The sequence below is a fragment of the Dromiciops gliroides genome, chromosome 2, assembly GCF_019393635.1.
Source record: "Dromiciops gliroides isolate mDroGli1 chromosome 2, mDroGli1.pri, whole genome shotgun sequence".
In the NCBI taxonomy this organism is placed as follows: Eukaryota; Metazoa; Chordata; class Mammalia; order Microbiotheria; family Microbiotheriidae; genus Dromiciops; species Dromiciops gliroides.
The window spans coordinates 342,511,446-342,528,874 of NC_057862.1; the positions used below are offsets into that span (position 1 = coordinate 342,511,446).

Consider the following 17,429-nt stretch of genomic DNA (forward strand, 5'->3'; position numbering starts at 1 on the left):
CCAAAGAGAATACCCTGAACCAAGAGATTTTGTTTCTGGAACAGTCAGGAAGTTAAGTGTCACTGGATCAAAGATCATGTGTTGGGGACTGGAAAGGTAGGAGAGGTTAAGCTATGAAGGGCTTTGAATATCAAACAGATAATTTTGAATTTGTTCCTAAAGGCGATAGAAGGCCATTGGAGTTTAGTGAGTGGTGTGTGTGTGTGTGTGAGAGAGAGAGAGAGAGAGAGAGAGAGAGAGAGAGAGAGAGAGAGATTGAGGACTGAATCTGCTGCTTTAGGAAAATCACTTTAGTGGCTGAATGTAGGATGGTTTGGAGTGGGGGGAGACTTGAGGCAGGTAGACCCATCAACAGGCTATTGCAGTAATCCAGGCATGAGGAGATGAGGGCCTGCATCAGAGAGGTGGCAGGGTCAGAGGAGAGAAGGGGAAGTATTCAAGAGATGTTGCAAAGGTGAAATTGACAGGCCTTGGCAACAACTTAGATATTGGGAGATAATGAGGAGCCCAGGATGACCCTTATGTTGTGAGCCTGGGGGAAAAAGAAAATGGTGCTGTCCTCTATTGTAATAGGGAAGGTAGGAGTGGCAAAGACTTACTAGGAAAGATAATATTGAATTTAAGATATCCACTGCACATTCAGTTTGAGATGTCTGAAAGACAACTAGAGATGTGAGATTGGAGGTCAACAGAGAGATTGTAACAGGAGAGGTAGATTTAAAAATCATTAGCATAGAGATGGTAATTAAATCTATGGGTGCTGATGAGATCACCAAGTGAAATAATATAGGAGAAGGGGGCCCAGAACAGAAGCCTGAGGGGCCCCTACCATTAAAGGGTATAATCTGGAGGAGGATCCAGCAAAGAAGACAGAGAAGGAGGGATCAGAGAGGTAGGAGGAGAACCAGAAGAGAGTGGTGTCCCAAAAACCTAGAGAAGAGAGTATCAGGAAGGAGAGAGTGATCAACAGTGTCAAAAACTTCAGAGAAGTCAAGGAGAATGAAGATTATGAAAAGATTATTGGATTTGGCAATTAAGGTCATTTGTAATTTTGGAGAGTAGTTTTGGTGGAATGAAGAAGTCAGAAACTAGATTGTAAGGAATTAAGAAGAGAGGAGAGAAAGTGCAGGCACCTATTGTAGCTAGGCTTTTTACAGAGGGAGGAAAATATATGGAATAATAATGGTTAGCAATAATAGGGATGGAAGGATCAAGTGAAACTTTTTCAGGATAGGGGAGACATGGGCATGTTTGTATGAAGTAGGGAATGAGCCAGTAGAGAGGGAGAGATTGAAAATAAGTGAGTGAGGATAACAGAGGGAGAAATCTGGTGGAGAAGGTAGGATAAAATGGGATCACTTGAGAAGGTAGAGGGGTTAAGCCTTGGTAAGGAGTAAAGGAGAGAGCCATAGGAAAGATGAAAAAGTTTGGAAGAGCCACTGTGGAGAGTGGAATAGTGAGTTGATAAGGGAGTTATAATAGGATTGCCTAGCAGCAGCGAGGACCCAGTTAAGGTTGTATAACATAAATTTGTAGTGGACCCAGACACAAAAGCCAGAATGGTTGTGTGATTTTTCTCCACCTTTATTCAGCAGCACATGTTTAGGAGTGAAGGTGATAAATGGTGAGAATGATCCAAGGCTGAGGCTTGGCTAGATATAATTAGCAATATGATAAGGGGGTTAGGGATTCAAGGGAGGAAGAATGTATAGAGTTGAACTGGTTTACTAAGGAGTCAAGATGGGGAGAAAAGGAGAGTGTGGCTAGTGCTGGGAGATTGCTGGGAGAGAATTGAGGGGTCCAGGGATTGGAAGTGATAGTATGAATAAAGAGTAGGGTAATACAGCAATACCACTTTTGGGTCTTTTTCCCAAAGGGATCATAAAAAAGGGAAAAGGACCCATATGTACAAAAATATTTATAGCTGCTCTTTTTGTGGTGGCAATGAATTGGAATTTGAGGGGCTGCCCATCAATTGGGGAATGGGTGAACAAATTGTGGTATATGAATGTAGTAGAATTCTATTGTGCTGTAAGAAATGATGAGCAGGAGGAGTTCAGAGAAACCTGGAAGGACTTGCATGAACTGATGATGAGTGAGATGAGCAGAACCAGAAGAACATTATACACAGTATCATCAACATTATGTGTTGATCAACTGCAATAGACTAGATTCTTCTCACCAATCCAAAGGTACAAGAAAATTCCAAAGGACTCATGATGGAAAAGGCTCTTCAAATCCAGAAAAAAAAGGAACTGTGAAATATGGATGCTGATTGGACCATACTATTTCTTTTGTTTTTGGTGCTGTTGTTTTTCTGATTTTCCTTTTTGCTCTGATTCTTCTCTCATAACATGACTAATGCAGAAATATATTTAATGTTATTATGTATATATAACCTATATCAGATTACCTGCTGTCTAGGGGAGGGGGAGAGGGAGGGAAGGGAGGGAGAAAAATTTGAAATTGGAAATCATACATAAACAAATGTTGAAAACCATCTCTACATGTAACTGGAAAATAATAAAATAATTTTATTTTTAAAAAAGTAAAGGGCTCTTAGTTCCCATGGAAGTACTCAGGGTAGCAATGTATCACTGAAGTAAAGATTTTAGTTTACCTGAATAAAAATCTGAAGGATTTGCACTAAAAAAAAGTAGGGTAATGTAAGGGAAGAAAGAGGGAAAGGTGAAAAAACAATAGATTATGGTTGGATAAGGGGATTTCAGAATTCTTGAACACAGACATGGTACATTTATAGGTGGTGCTAAGATCAAGGGTATGATCATCTTTATGTGTTTCTGAAGTGGAGTGAAGGAGTAGCTCATGGGAGGGGAAAAGGTTGAAGAACTGTGTGGTTAGGAAGAATTTAAGGAAGAATCATTATGTATGCTGAAGTCCTCTAGTTGGGAGGGCAGGAATTGGGGAGGAAAGAAAAGTTGTAAGTAAGGTATCAAACTCATTGAGAAAGGAGGGGGGTGATTTGGGGGTCTGTAGACAACTGCCAAGATTTTGCTTGGGGTAGGCATGAACCTCAGAGGAGATGTTACTACTGAGTGATGGAGGAAAGAGGAGAACCTAGAAGTGGCAGTGGGGAGCAAGACTTATTCCAATGCTGTGTCTTGAGCAGTGAGCTGAGGAGAATGAGTAAAAGTGCAGCCAGAATTGCAAAGAGTGTCCAGCGAAGCTGTGTCATCAGAAGGAAGTCAGGTTTCAGTGCAAACAACTATGCCCAAAGAAGCTCTATATAGGACAAATGGAAGGCACTAGAATTAAGGATGATCGGGAAAGACTTCCTGGAGGAGGTGGCATTTTAGCTGGAGCTTGAAAGAAGCCAGGGAATCCAGGAGGTGTAGTTGAGGAGAAAGAGTATTCCAGGTATAGAGACACTTGGTGAAAATTCCCAGAGTCAGGGATGGAGCTGTTAGTTCTAGAAACAGCAAGAAGGCTAGTATCATTAGACTGAAGTGGGGGAGAAGAGGAAATAATAAAAGTGGAAAGGTGTGTGTGTGTGTAGCAAGGAGAAGTTAGGTTATGAAGGGCTTTAAATGGCAAATCCTATCTTCTCAGGGCTTCTCTGCTGGGTGGTTGGAGCATCTGGCCTGGAATCATGGCCAAGGACCCCATGGCTGCAGTTATTAGATTGGGTCTCCATTTCCTGCACCTAGAATTGAAAAGGACAAACAAAACAGACTAAAACCCCAAGCCTCTTTCTCAGGCACAGGATCTGGGAACTGTGGAGTGGGCAGAGAGGAGACAGAAAAGTAGTACTCAGTTCCTTCCCCTTTAATTCATGGTGTCCATTCTGTACCTTTTTGTGAGTGATTTACCCCTGGACACTGCATAAAAGACAGAGCAACTGTGACTCAATCAGGTAGATTTAAAGCACAGACAATTCGGGATACCTAGTCAATTGAAAGAGGCTGCTCTCAACCCCAGGGTAGGATGATTTAGAATGTCTGTGCCTGGACCAGTCTGCTTTCCTCCCAGAAACAGGTCCCCAGTGTCCCAGTGTCTCATGTGTCTCTATCTTAGGTAATCTGACCAGACACTAAACACCTGTTATTCTCTCTCTCATTTGAAACATTTACCATTCCTGACAAATAGGCAGAAATGCATTTTGAACACAGTCCTCGTCCCCAATTTGGACAAGTCCTCTGGGGGTCCTGGGGAGCTGTGAGCATTGTCCTTTCACTCGCTTTTCCAGTGTCATACAGGAAAAAGTCTCAAAACAGTCAATGTCGCATAATCACATACAGTCCTACAAGTATAGAAAAAAATAACAACTATCCCCAAATACAAACTTTTGCAGATTCAACAAAAAAGGAACATTTCACAAGGCAAGTAATCTTACCAAAGATTACTGCTGGCTAAGTACTCATCAAAAGCCTTTTGGTGCTCAAATGGCCTTTCTCAGCTCACAAACAAAAGAAAAAAAAACAAAGGTGAAGAAAAACGGCTTCTTGTTCAAGGTTGAAAACCTGATTCACCCAAATTGATCTTTCTGAACCGCATTTAATCTCCCAAAAGGGATTTAGGATTTGGGGTCAACTAGGTACTACTCTTCTTTCAGATGAGAAAAATCATCCTAGGTAGAAACCTTTCATGATTCTCTCAGTGCAGGCCATCCAACTGGAGTCTGGACAAAATTTTCAAGTGTTCTTATATCTATAGGGCACATCAAAATCTCTAGGGGACCCTGTACCATAGGCAACTTGATCCCCTTAGAGATGTAGGCGAATTTTCTCCGGGACCTTATTCCAAAGAGCACTTGAAATTCCTCTAAAGGATTCTTGTCACTGCAAGGATAAACCAAATAGAATTGCAAACTCACCTTACAGAACAAGAAGAAGGAAGTATCAAAGACAGTCAACTCCTTGTAGTTTCTATTCCCAGGAAACCTTGCCCTAGGCTGCAAGATATATTGCTTTCCCAAAAAGGCATACAGTCTAGATTGGTTTAGATGCAAAAAGAACAAAATCAATATTTCTACTAAGCAGCAGCATTCCAGTGATATAAGCTCCACATTTCTTACATTAAATTCATTATCTATATTAATAAAGGATTCCATTATACAGAAAGTATAAGTATCTAAATATTCTAAGAATCAACAAATGCAAAATTTGCAAAAGTACATCAATGGATTTCACTTATTCCAGAGCACATACTTGGGGAAAAATAAACTATACAATAATAGCCTTAAAAAAATCTTTGAACCATTACGTATAAGCTTTATTGTTCTAAATTAGAATTTTAAAATATGTTTGGTCAGAAAACAAAGAACTGCAAAATATCTTAGAAATCCAAATCCAAACTACTTTATTTTATAGATGAGGAAGGCCAAGGACACAGAGGTGAAGTAAATTGTTCAGTTACCCAGCAGAACCATGTGAGCCAAGGTTCTGTAGTACCAAATGCCATGCTTTTTGTGTCCTACTATGCTGCCTCATGTTTATCTCAGCTATGAACATGAGTTATCTTTCTCCTGTGGAACAAATGGAATAATTAATGGAGTTGGATTTGGCTATATTAAAATTGTAAATGTGCATCCAAAAACACAAAAGGAAAAAGAAAAGAATAGATTGAGAAATTTTTTTGCCCTGAATATATATGATAAAAAGTCTTTATATTGGGAATCTATGAGGAGGTAATAGAAATTTATGAAGGACCACTGAATGAATGCCTAAATAATCCAAGGACATTTATAGACATTTGATAGGAAATACTACAAATCTAAAAGATGTTCAACTTTATTTGTAATCAAAGAAATGGAAATTTAAATAACATCGAGGTAATAATTGCTCTAGTTTACATAGTTCTTTGAAGTTTGGAAAACACTTTCTTAGCAAAAATCCTATGAGGTAAGAGGTACAAATGTAAATATGATTAAAATCTGAAAAGTCTTAGGTTTTTCTGAGTATCTTGTAGCATTGGAACAGCAAGAGACTTGATGTAGGAGACCCAGCAGGAATCAGTTTCAATAATTGAGGGAAGAGGGCCTGAACTATGGCAGTAGCTGTGTAAGTAGAGAGAAGGGGACACATGTGAAAGACATTATGGAAATAAAAATGGCAAGATTTAGCAATGTATTTGGATATATAGGATAAGGGAGAGTGGGAAGTTAAGGATGAAGTTGAAATTATCAACCTGAAACACTGGAATAAGGATGGTGCCTTCATCAGAAAGTAGACAGCTTTGAAGAGAGAAAGGTTTTGGAGGAAAGATAATGAATTCACCTCACGGCACGTTGAGTTTGAGACATCTCTGAAACATCTATTTTGAAATGTCCAATAGGCAAAATTGATAATACAAGACAGAAGCTCCAGGGAGAGTGCCTAGGACTTGACATATAGATCAGAATCATCTGCTTAGAGATGATGGTTAAATCCATGATAGCTGATGAAGTTACAAAGAAGGTGTAGAGAGAGAAGGGAAAAGAGCTAGGATAGAAGCTTGAAGTCCACCCACAGTTAGGTGGTGTGAGATGCATGAAGAGACTGGTATAAGGAGAACCAGGAGAGATAAGTAGTGTCAGGAAAACCCAAAAAAGAGAGGATATCTAGGAAGAGAGGGTGGTTAACAGTGTCAAATGCAGCAGAGAGATTGAGAAGGATAAATATGGAGAAAAGACAGCCAATTTGGCAATTAAGAGATTGTTGGTAGTTTTGTAAAAAACAGTTTCATTTAACTGATGAGGTCAGAAACCAAACTATAAAGTTTGGCTATAAAGTTGAGGGGTGAGTGAGAGTTAGTGAATATAGTGAGTGTCTACAGTAATTTGGGGGGAGGGGGATATAGTGGGGAGGAGTTTGGCTGAGAAAGAGAGGAGAGTTATATGACAATAGCCTGAGGGAATAGTAGGGTCTAGTGAAGGCTTTAAAAATTTTTTTTACTCATTTTATTCTGAACTTAGAAATAAAACAGACATTTCCATAACATAGTAGAACAGGAAAAAGTTGACTATACATGAAACTGCAAATCCATTCTGTACAACTTGCGATTTCTTTTAAAGTTCATCATGTAGCTTTCTTTTTTTCTTCTTTTTTTTCATTTCCTTCCCCTACCCTAGAGATGGCTACCATTAGACACAAAAATGTGTGTGTGTATATGTGTAAACTTGTTCTATACATACTTCTACTTATTAGTTCGTTCTCTGAATGCAGATAACATCTTCCTTCACATGTCCTTTGCCATTAATTCAGGTAGTGAAGGTTTTTTTTAAGGATGTCAGAGACATGGACATGTTTGACAACAGTAAGGAGTGAAAGAGTAGATAGGGGATGGTTGAACATTCATGTGATAGAGGAGATGACTGAGGTTAAATTCTGCTTGAGAAGACAGGTGGGGATGGGATCAAGCATACATGTAGAGGGATAGGCTTTGGTAAGGAGGACCACTTCTTTGTCAGAGGAAAGGAGAAAAGAGAAAAGATGGGAAGAGGGGTGATGACAAGGGGTTTTGAAAGAAAGATAAAGGAAGAAGAATGAACTCACAAAATAATAATATAATCAAATAAAACAAGAATAGAATAAGGGGATAGATCTTTCTAAAAACTAGTACATTATTACATTGCTGGTATAATTGGAAATTGGTATAATATTTTTAGAGAACAATTAATCAGTGCAAAAGAATTACAAAGTTGATCATATTTTTTGACCTAGTGTTTACTCTATTTGAACCACATCATAGTGAAATACAAAGAAATCAAAAGATCTATTTGCTTTGCTTCTATTTTAAAAAACTGTAAATAGCATAACAGTCAAGTGTTTGGAGAATAGCTGAATAAGTTGCAGGTATCTCAATATTATACAATGCTATTGTTTTATGATGGATAATTAGACTATATAAAGAAATGGAGAAAGGCATAAAGTAATGCAAAATGAAGAAAACAGAGCGAGAACAGTATATGCATTAGATTTGTCTACATAGATGGGAGGAGGGAGGTCAAAGAGGAACTTTGTACAGATACAAAATTATGAGAGGCACTGAAGACAAGTTGTTAATAAATCTTTCTATTAAGATAATTTTGATTATATGGCTATAATAGAATTTAAAGTTTCATTTTTAAAAATTAATTAAATTTTTTTGGTGAGGCAATTGGGGTTAAGTGACTTGCCCAGGGTTACACAGCTAGTAATTTTTAAGTGTCTGAGGTCTCATTTGAACTCAGGTCCTCCTGAATCCAGGGCCGGTGCTCTATCCACTGCACCACCTAGCTGTCCAAAGCTTCATTTTTTTAATGAGAATGAAGTATATAATTAAAAATTAAAGATTCTGAACATTTTGAATTTTCAGTTTATGTTTATGGAAGCACTCTGTTAAGTCCTCTAGTACTAATGATCTGATGCCCTACATAAGATCTACCAACTAAGGTTTAGTCATTACAGAGGAGCCTTTGATTTGTAGAGGAATAAAGCATTTATTAAGAACTTACTATATGTCAGGAACTGTGCTAAGTGCTGAAGATTCAAATGCAGGCAAAAAACCCCATGACTTTTCCCTAAAGGAACTTGCATTCTATTGGGAGAAGAAAACATAATAAGGAACTAGATGATGGGGTGAGAAAGGAAGTCCAGAGTGAGGAGTGGAGTGTGGTCACAGTATCTCCTGAAATTGTGGTCCAGGCCCAAAACTCACCAATCAAAAAATAGAAGCATCTTCTCCCAAGGCAGAGGCATCTCCAGCAGAAGGCTGCTGGGAACAAGGTAGAAAAGACCAACAAGTGAAGAACAGAACTAATTTATGAATGTGATATTAAAAAGACTGATGAAATAAGGTATATAAAGTAACATTATATTGAAATGAACTCCATAGAAGCTATGCAAATGTTGGGGCCTAATTATTGTTATCTATTTTGGTATTTACTTTAAAAAAATCCACTAAATATCAAAGGGATATACTGTACATAGGGAATACCAGATAACATAATAAAAACAGTATTATTTTTAACCCCCAGGAAATGGCTCATTACTGTTGTGGGAGTCATTCCTTGGAATCAGCTATCTTGTTAGACAATCAAAATCGATATAAAAAATAGAAAACTAAAAGTAAGGGGAAGACATAGCAAATAAAATAATTTCAACCTGACTCAAATAAGTTCTAGGTGACCAAAAGAATCAGAAATTAATAAGAAGACTGACATCAACATTTCCTAAGGCTGTTAGCTAGTGCAAATTAATCACCAAAATGAAGAGACCACAAGATTTTTGAAACTTCCTCAGATAGCATACATTTGATCTCTTTATCAAATAACAAGAATGACAGCCAGGGGCAACACTAATTTAGGATATAAACTTGTTTGTAAAATATAACACAAGATAATGGTGGAACATTATGAGTAATATAAGGAATAGTGAAAGGAAATACACATTTATAGAAGGCTTGGTGAGACATGCAATTAAGCCAGATCATACAGAAACCTTGTAAGGAACAAACTAGAAGTACAACAAGTAGACAACAATGGGAAAAACTACAACAAATTATTTTCTCCATTAATGACAGTGGGATCATTACATTTGGAATCTAACAACTTCATTTCCAATGCATTGTATGAGGAAGTAGAAATTTCATTAAAAAACAAATAAACAACACAGCCAGGAAGAGTAACTGGATCAGATCTATGACACAGTGGAATTTTATGTTGGAGATGGTATAATTTTGAGGGTATTGAGAAATCAATTCTCAAGATATCTGAAAGAAATGAAGAAATAAAATGCTTGAAAAAATCACAAACCTTGATATTGCCAATAGCAAAGCAATTGCAAAAAAAATATCAATAACTAGTCATCTGCATCCAGGTAGATATCAAGGACATCTCTGATGAAAGTATGAGAAGAGAACATGCAGATTTTCATAAAAGATGCTCTATACGAAGTGTCATCTTTACTGTGACATGAAAAGTTTAAAGAACACAAAATTTCACCGTACTTATTATTTGTTGATTGCTTAAAAAGATCTGGTGGATGCAACACTCTACTTTCTCTTCTAGCGAAGTGTCTCCCATGTATATGGAAAAACCAGGCAAAAGTCCTGGATGGATGCAAAAACAGACAAAACTTCATTCTGTGAGCCTCTGGTTATTAACATCAAATGAAGACAAAATGCAGATGTATGCTCATCAAAGATGCTTGCTACTGTCAATGAAGGATATCCAGTACAGAATTCAAGTGAAATTGAGATTCCCTAAGGGTGCTTAGATCGTCCAGATGCTCTTAGCGTGGTAATGATTGCATTGAACTCCAGAACACTGAAAAATTCTATAATTACTCAAAGGATTTTTGTCTACATATGAGAACATTATGCACATATTTACCAACTACACAGGCCAATTTATATTCCAACAGAAGAAACTTTGAAAAAATTTTCCTTAAAATTGTAGATGTAATTTAGTGAATTTCAGTTATTAAAATTTCTATTCCTCAGGAAAAGTAAGAAGGATATGAAAGCAGGATTTTAATAGAAATGTATTTGCAAACTGAAATTATGAATATTTTTGGATGATCACAATTTAAATTTCAAACTATTCTTATGACATTTCCACAGTTGAGGCTTATTTGGAAACTATTGTAAATTACTTTTATTTTAACCTTGAAAAACAGTCTTCTTCCCAGAGCCTGAATGTGAGAAATCTTCAAGATATAGTTTAAAAAATTGTGTTTATGTCTTCTATGTTTATATCACATTTTTTCCCTGCAAAAACAATCCCTCCCTTCTCTGGACTTGATCTTCCTCTTAAAAGACAAAGACAATTAAGTATAAACATTCAATAAAGTGACTACACCTGATAATATATATAGCATTATATCTCAATAGTCTTCTGTCTCTCTGCCATGAAGAGGGAGTCATGTTTTCAAAATCTGTGGATTTTCATTCACTCAGGATTCAGTTTCCTTTAATTCTTTCATTTACATTGTTGTACTGTGTATATTGTTTCTTTGGTTTTGTTTACTTCACTTTGCATTAGTTTATACAATTCCCCCTTTGTTTCCTCAAATTCCTCATATTCTGTCTTTTTTATTGTAGTATAATATTCGACCCCATTCATATACAATAGTGTTTTTTAGTCATTCCCCAATAAATGGATTCCCTCTTTGTTCTTACATTTTAAATGATCTTTTCTCTGTTTTTAACTTCTGGATGTATATTTCCAGCCCCAGCCTCTTTCCTGAGCTTCAGTATATATCTCAAATTCAACATGTCCAAAACTGAAGTCATATACATCTCCTACTTCTACTACCAACGCATTCTTCTTTCAGATTTCCCTATTTCTGTTGAAGATGACATTTCAAGTCACCAGGTTAGCATCCTTGGTTTCATTCTTGACTCTTCGCTCTCAATCCACATAGACAGTCATCAGATCTTGTTTTTACCTCCACGACAGCTCTTGCATCTGTCCTCTTCTCTCCACTTACATAGCTACCATTCTAATTCAGGCCCTCTTTACCTCTCACTTGGACTATTACAGTATTCTCTTACTTGGATTCCCTAGCTCAAGGCTTTCCCCAAACCCACCCCACCCCCAGTCCATCCTTCACAGGACTACTAAACTGATGTTCTCAAGATACAGGTCTGACCATGTCACTCCCCTACTCAATAAACTTTAATAGACCTCTATTTTCTCCAAGATCAATTCTAAACTTCTATTTGGCACTTAAAACCCTTTACAGCCTAGATCCTACTTATTCTTCCAGGCTTATTGTACAATCCTCCCCTCCATTCACACTTCAGTTAGAGCAAACTGACCTTTTTTCTGTTTCTCATAAATGGTAGTTACTTTTCTTGCATGATTCCAAATTGATATACATAATGATTGATCGATTTAATATTTCTATAAATAGTACATTGGTGTAACTATCCTCTCAAAGTCCTTTCAACTCTGACATTTCATCTGTTGCCATCTTTGTCAATTTTCTTGGTGTGAAGTGACATCTTTGAGTTGTTTTAATGAACATATCCCTTATTAGTAGCATTTTGAAATATGCTTTTGAAAACTGTTGGTTGATATCTTTGATAATTTGTAATATATTTTAGTTGCTAAACTGTTGAATTTATCATATTTAGTATTGTGCTACCAAACATATTGGTATATTACAATATAGCTGAAAAACGTTTTTAGTTTTTTACTTTTACACTTGATTGGAACATGAATCAATCAAATGTATTGGAACCTATTTAGTCTATCAAGTTCTTTTCACAATGCTGTGAAATAATTAACAGAAAAAATCTATATCTCAGAGGTAATATTAAAGCAGAATGAGCACTAGATTGACATTAGGATACTCTGGGTCATCATCTGGCTTTGCTCTTTACTACCTCAGGTACCTTGGGCAAGTCATTTAAATTTTTCTGGGCCTTAACTTACTTATCTGAAAAAAGGAGTGTATTGTATAAATGATTTCTGATGTTCCTTCTAGTTCTAAATCCCATTTTCCTATGTTTATATGCCATCCAAATATTATTTTAGTTTCTTCTCACAGCATGAACTCTAGAGTTTATAGATATCATCTATTTAAAGAAAAATTAATCTTTATTCCAAATATCCTCCTTACAAATTCTGGCTCAGCTGACAACAACTTGACAGTTTCACACCTTGGAAGATTTACTGTTAGTGTGGACAATTTATGGAACAAGTTCATAACTCATTTATGCCACCAGATACAGGCAGGAGAAAATTGCTCTTGGGAAGTTTGAGCAGTTTAATCACAACTCCAACTTAGATCAGCATCCTAGAGTCTAGGACCTAGAGTGTCCTCTAAGAGTTGTAACGATTGGAATTATGCCACCTGCTGGAGTCTTACTGTAGGAAAGCTCCAATATGAGGAGAGGGCCTCTGAGGGCAGGACCATGCGTCTTTTCTTTGGCATCAGGAAGTGACATTTGCTTGTGGGAGGAAGAAGGGGGAGGCTGGTGAGCTGGCTCACTCTCTTTCATATGGACTCTGGTGGAGAGCGGAGCTAGGAATGCTCTCTCCCTTTAATAGATAGATGAATCTAGGCCTTTCTCTTTCAAATTCTTATTTTCCTTAATAAATGCTTAAAAGTCTAATTCTTGCTAAAGCTTATAATTTATTGGCGACCACTTATTAGATATTTTAGACAGTATAGCTAGAATTTTAGCCCCTTACAGAGTACGCCAGCCCTTTCACACATTCTTGGTGTTAATAACCAGAACATTTATATTTGCCAATGCCCTACAGAGAAAATATATCCAGTTTAAGGGCTCACACCAATTACTGAATTATCTAATTTATGAGTATGTAAAATCTACTTGCTGGAGGTATGATAGAAGGGAATATTGGTTAAGTTCTAGGTGGACTAAGTGGCCTTTCTAGAGAGCTTAGATTCTGTGATCTCCTGAAGTATTATGTTTTGACCTTGTTTTTTGAATAGTGTATTTCTAAACAGATACTTGACGGCACAACCAGAAAACTGAAAAGGACATGGTTGTAGATAAAATAAAATTACTATTTCCTCATAGCTGCTTGTCAGCCTCAATATTTCTTAATCTAGTGTATTGATTTTTCTAGTGCAAAGCAAAAATGTGGTTACAGATCAAAGAAATTCACTGTACTATACACCTGTATCTTCCATGGGCAGGAAAACAGAAATTCAGTCTTTACTAAATTCTGGTCTTTGAGGAAAGCTCTTTTCATCAACATAACCCCTCCATCAAAAAGGATGAGAGAGTAAGTGGGGAAGGGGGCTGACTCCTCTGACAAAAATCTCTTTTTGGGGGGCAGCTAGGTGGCAGTGGATAGAGCACCTACCCTGGATTCAGGAGGACCTGAGTTCAAATCCGACCTCTGACACTTGACACTTATTAGCTGTGTGACCCTGGGCAAGTCACTTAACCCTCATTGCACCGCTTAAAAAAAAAATCTCTTTTCTAAACATCCATTGCTTTCTCTGTTCATCCTTAAGGTTGTCTCTCCCTCCTACCCCACCCCCACACTATAAACTCCTTGAGGGCAAGGACTTTTTCATATTGTCTGTATCCCCAGCGCCTAGCACAGTGCCCTGTCCTTTAGTACATTGCACTTAATAAAAACTTGATATTGGACTGGATTGAAACAGTGCAAGGAATCTTCCCTGCTCTTTTTCTGCAACGTTCTGGATGAAGTAACGCAACTCCTGCCTGATAAGGGAGTAAAGGAGTTCAGACTAATTGACCTCTAGGGTTCTCGCCATCTCTAAAGTGTTACTATTAGTCCCACTCTCAGAGTCCCAGTCCTGGCTCCCTTCTCTCCCCTGCCCCGAGTGCGAGAAGCCAAACTGAAGGAGTCAGCTCTTCCCCTTGCCCTCTTCCTCTTTTAGAGAAGGCTGCACAAAAGCTAGAGCGCAGCGCATCTAGGGTCCCGCGCCCCGCTGCCCAACAGGTGTCTGTCTCTCTCCCAGAACCACCTTACCAGCTAGCTCACAGCCCGGGGGAGGGAGCGGGGAGCCCCAAAGAGGGGAGGGCGGGCCCTGAGAGGGAGTTTGAAAAGAGGAAGGAAGTGGGGCCCGGCTGAGCACACAACTACCCCCTGGACTATCCTCGGAGCCAGCAGCCCCAGGGCCCCGGACATGGCCCCCTGGCGCAAAACTGACAAGGAGCGTCAAGGCGTGGGTAGGTGTGCTGGGCATTGTCAGAGAGCCGACGGCAGCGGGGACCCTAAGCCCTGGGGAGCGGAGAGGGGGTGGCAGCGTTTAGTAGGGATGCTGAGGGAGGGGAACCCTCCCCCCCTTCCGCTCCCAATACAGTCCCAAACCTCATCCCACGGAGCCACAGGGAGACTGCCTCAGCTCCACGTTTACCTCCGGGCACAGCATTTTCACCCTCGCTCTCTATGAGGAAAAAAAGGTGGTGGGGGGAGGGGGGTGCAAGGGGGTGAATGCTCCCACTCTGGGAGTTGCTGCTCCTGACCATGCAGCCCGCGCCCAGCCTCTGTCACTGCTGCTGCTGCTGCGCCTCTCTAGCAACTTCTGCATTTCGGAGAAATTGAGCAGAGCCGCCCTGACTTGCAGGGCGGGAGCCCGGGGTTAGGTTCCCAACTTGTCACCTCTGGCTTCTTGCCCTTCGGCCTGGCTCCTGGCCCTGGAGGGTGGGGACGATGCTTCTTTGGTCAGCCATGCAGACTCTCCACGCCTTTCTTCCCGATTTTTGTACCCCCCTCCCCCCCTTCCCTCCTCCCCCCAAGCTGTTGGTTTCCACTGCAGGTCCTTCTGAGGTCAGATGACCCTGAGATTTCTTGAGTTAGGCCAGAGGACTGTTAGGCCTTGAACTGAGAGAAAGGGTGCTAGGAGTATGCTCAGTTTGGAGGTGTAGATCTATATTGTTTTTGCTCCACCTCAGTGTTTTGCTTGCACTCAGACAGAGAGGGAGCCCCCTTCAACTTTCTGTCCAGGCTCCCAGAGTTCTTTACAAGTATCTACTGGGTGAGGAGACGATTGGGTATATAGCTTAACATTTTCTATTTGCGACTGTGGTGCAGGCCTGCTATAGGATTTTGCTGCAATGCGTTTGAGGGATAGGAAGGGTTGGCTGTCCAGATCAGATCAGTAACCACAGATCAAAAGATGCTCTACTTTGGCTTCATCCCTTAAAGTGGGTGAAGGGGGAGAATAAATATACCCAGACTTTTAAGGTAACATCCTTAAGAAACCTGTATTGATTTAGGCCAAAGTTAGGCTTCCAAATTGGCCTAGGGACTTGGTGATGTTAATCAAGACAACTTTGTCACCTGCTGATGAAAATAGACTTAATTTGCTTGGAGAGGAAGGCTCAAGTTGTGGTTTTAGGAATCTATTGGCTCAATAAGGTCTTCAAATTCTACAAAGGAATGCTATCTATCCTTTGACGAGTCTCTGAATCTTTTCAAATAACATGAAACTGTCTCTGTCTCTCTGTCTCTGTCTCTCCCACTCTTCTCTCTATAAAACGGGTAGGGAATTTTCAGGGGAATGTGGTAGGATAGGGGTATGTAGACGTAGATAAAAGCATTGAACTAGGAGTCCCTCTGTTTCTGTGTCCCTAACACTGAATCAGGAGATTCAGTTTCTTGTCTATTACTGACTTGGAGTGTTAACTGCTTTGGGGCTTCCTCATTTCTAAGATGGAGGGGAAGTATCTGCCTCTTATGGTTGCTGTGGAGACCATATGAGACAATATAAGGAGAAAGTGCTTTGAAAGTAGTTGTGGTACATGGAAAAGATTCTGAATTTAGGGTTAGAGGACCTAGATTCAAATTCCAATCCTGGTTTGGTTGGCAAGTCCTACAACTTTCTACTTGTGTGACCTAAAGTCATGTTACCTTTCTGGTTCCCACTATTCTCATCTTAAATTTACCCTAGGCACCCTTCTAGTCCTGAATCTAGGACTCTTTGATTCATATATATATATATATATATATATATATATATATTTCTTCTTTTGGGGGGGGCAGGGCAATGAGGGTTAAATGACTTGCCCAGGGTCACACAGCTTATAAGTGTTAAATGTCTGAGACTGGATTTGAACTCAGGACCAGTGCTTTATCCACTGTGCCACCTAGTGGCCCCCTTGTTCTAATATGTTCTTGACAAATTCTTGACAATTCTCTATACTGTTTCTGAGTTACTAGGCTGGGCTGGTTCAGTGTAGAATAATGTGTTCATCTTTTTGTGGAGAGGTTGGCATTTATTACCCAGGACTAGTGACTTTAACTCTTTTTGCATCAAGGTAGTCACAGGCCTTGTTTAGATACATCTTATTTAGTGCCCGGTAAGATGTGGATAAGGAGCTGGAGGTGCTTCAGAGGAGGGCAGCCAGAATGATGAAGGGTGTCTAGGCCGTGCTGTATGGGAATCAGTTGAAGAAACTATGAATGTTTAGCCTGGAGTAGAGAAGACTCAGGGAGGTGGGACACAATGTCTTCAAAGGCTGTTTCGTAGATGAATGGTTAGACCTGTTCTTTTTGGCCTCAGAAGGCATACTTAGAAACAACAGTAGGAGGTGCAAAAGGGCAAAATTAGCTTTTATGTCTGGAAAAACTTCCCAACAATGAGAACAATTTCAAGTTGGGATAAGCTATCTTGGGGGCGAGGGGTGAGTTTTGCCTCAATAGAGGGTTTTGGACAGAGAAGGGAGGGATGGCCACTTGAAAGGTATGTGGTAGTGAGAATGACTTGGTGGGTGTGCGGTAGTTCAGGGTTTCTTAAACTTTTTCCACTTGTGACTTCTTTTCACCAGAGAAATTTTTGCACAACCCCAATTATATAGGTATATAAAATAGGTATACATAACCTTGTACTGTTGCCAAATTTTTTGTGATCCCCACATTCAGTTATCCAACTCCATATGGAACCAAGATCCACAGTGTGAGAAGCTAGGAGTTAGATGGCTTTGGAGGCCCCTTCCACCTCGGAAATTATGTAATTCTGTGATTCTCAGGGCACAGTGCTAGGCAATAGGGA

General features: G+C 39.4%; 1 protein-coding gene across 1 annotated transcript in view; it reads left to right on the forward strand.

The window, feature by feature from the left end:
* The first annotated feature begins 14,515 nt into the window (after positions 1-14,515).
* Positions 14,516-17,429, forward strand: part of DOCK2 (dedicator of cytokinesis 2) — a 500,741-nt gene continuing 497,827 nt past the window's right edge. The window contains exon 1 of the mRNA XM_043986513.1: positions 14,516-14,604. Within this exon, the coding sequence (XP_043842448.1) occupies positions 14,562-14,604 (43 nt within the window). The 5' untranslated portion in view covers positions 14,516-14,561. The remainder of the gene's footprint in view (positions 14,605-17,429) is intronic.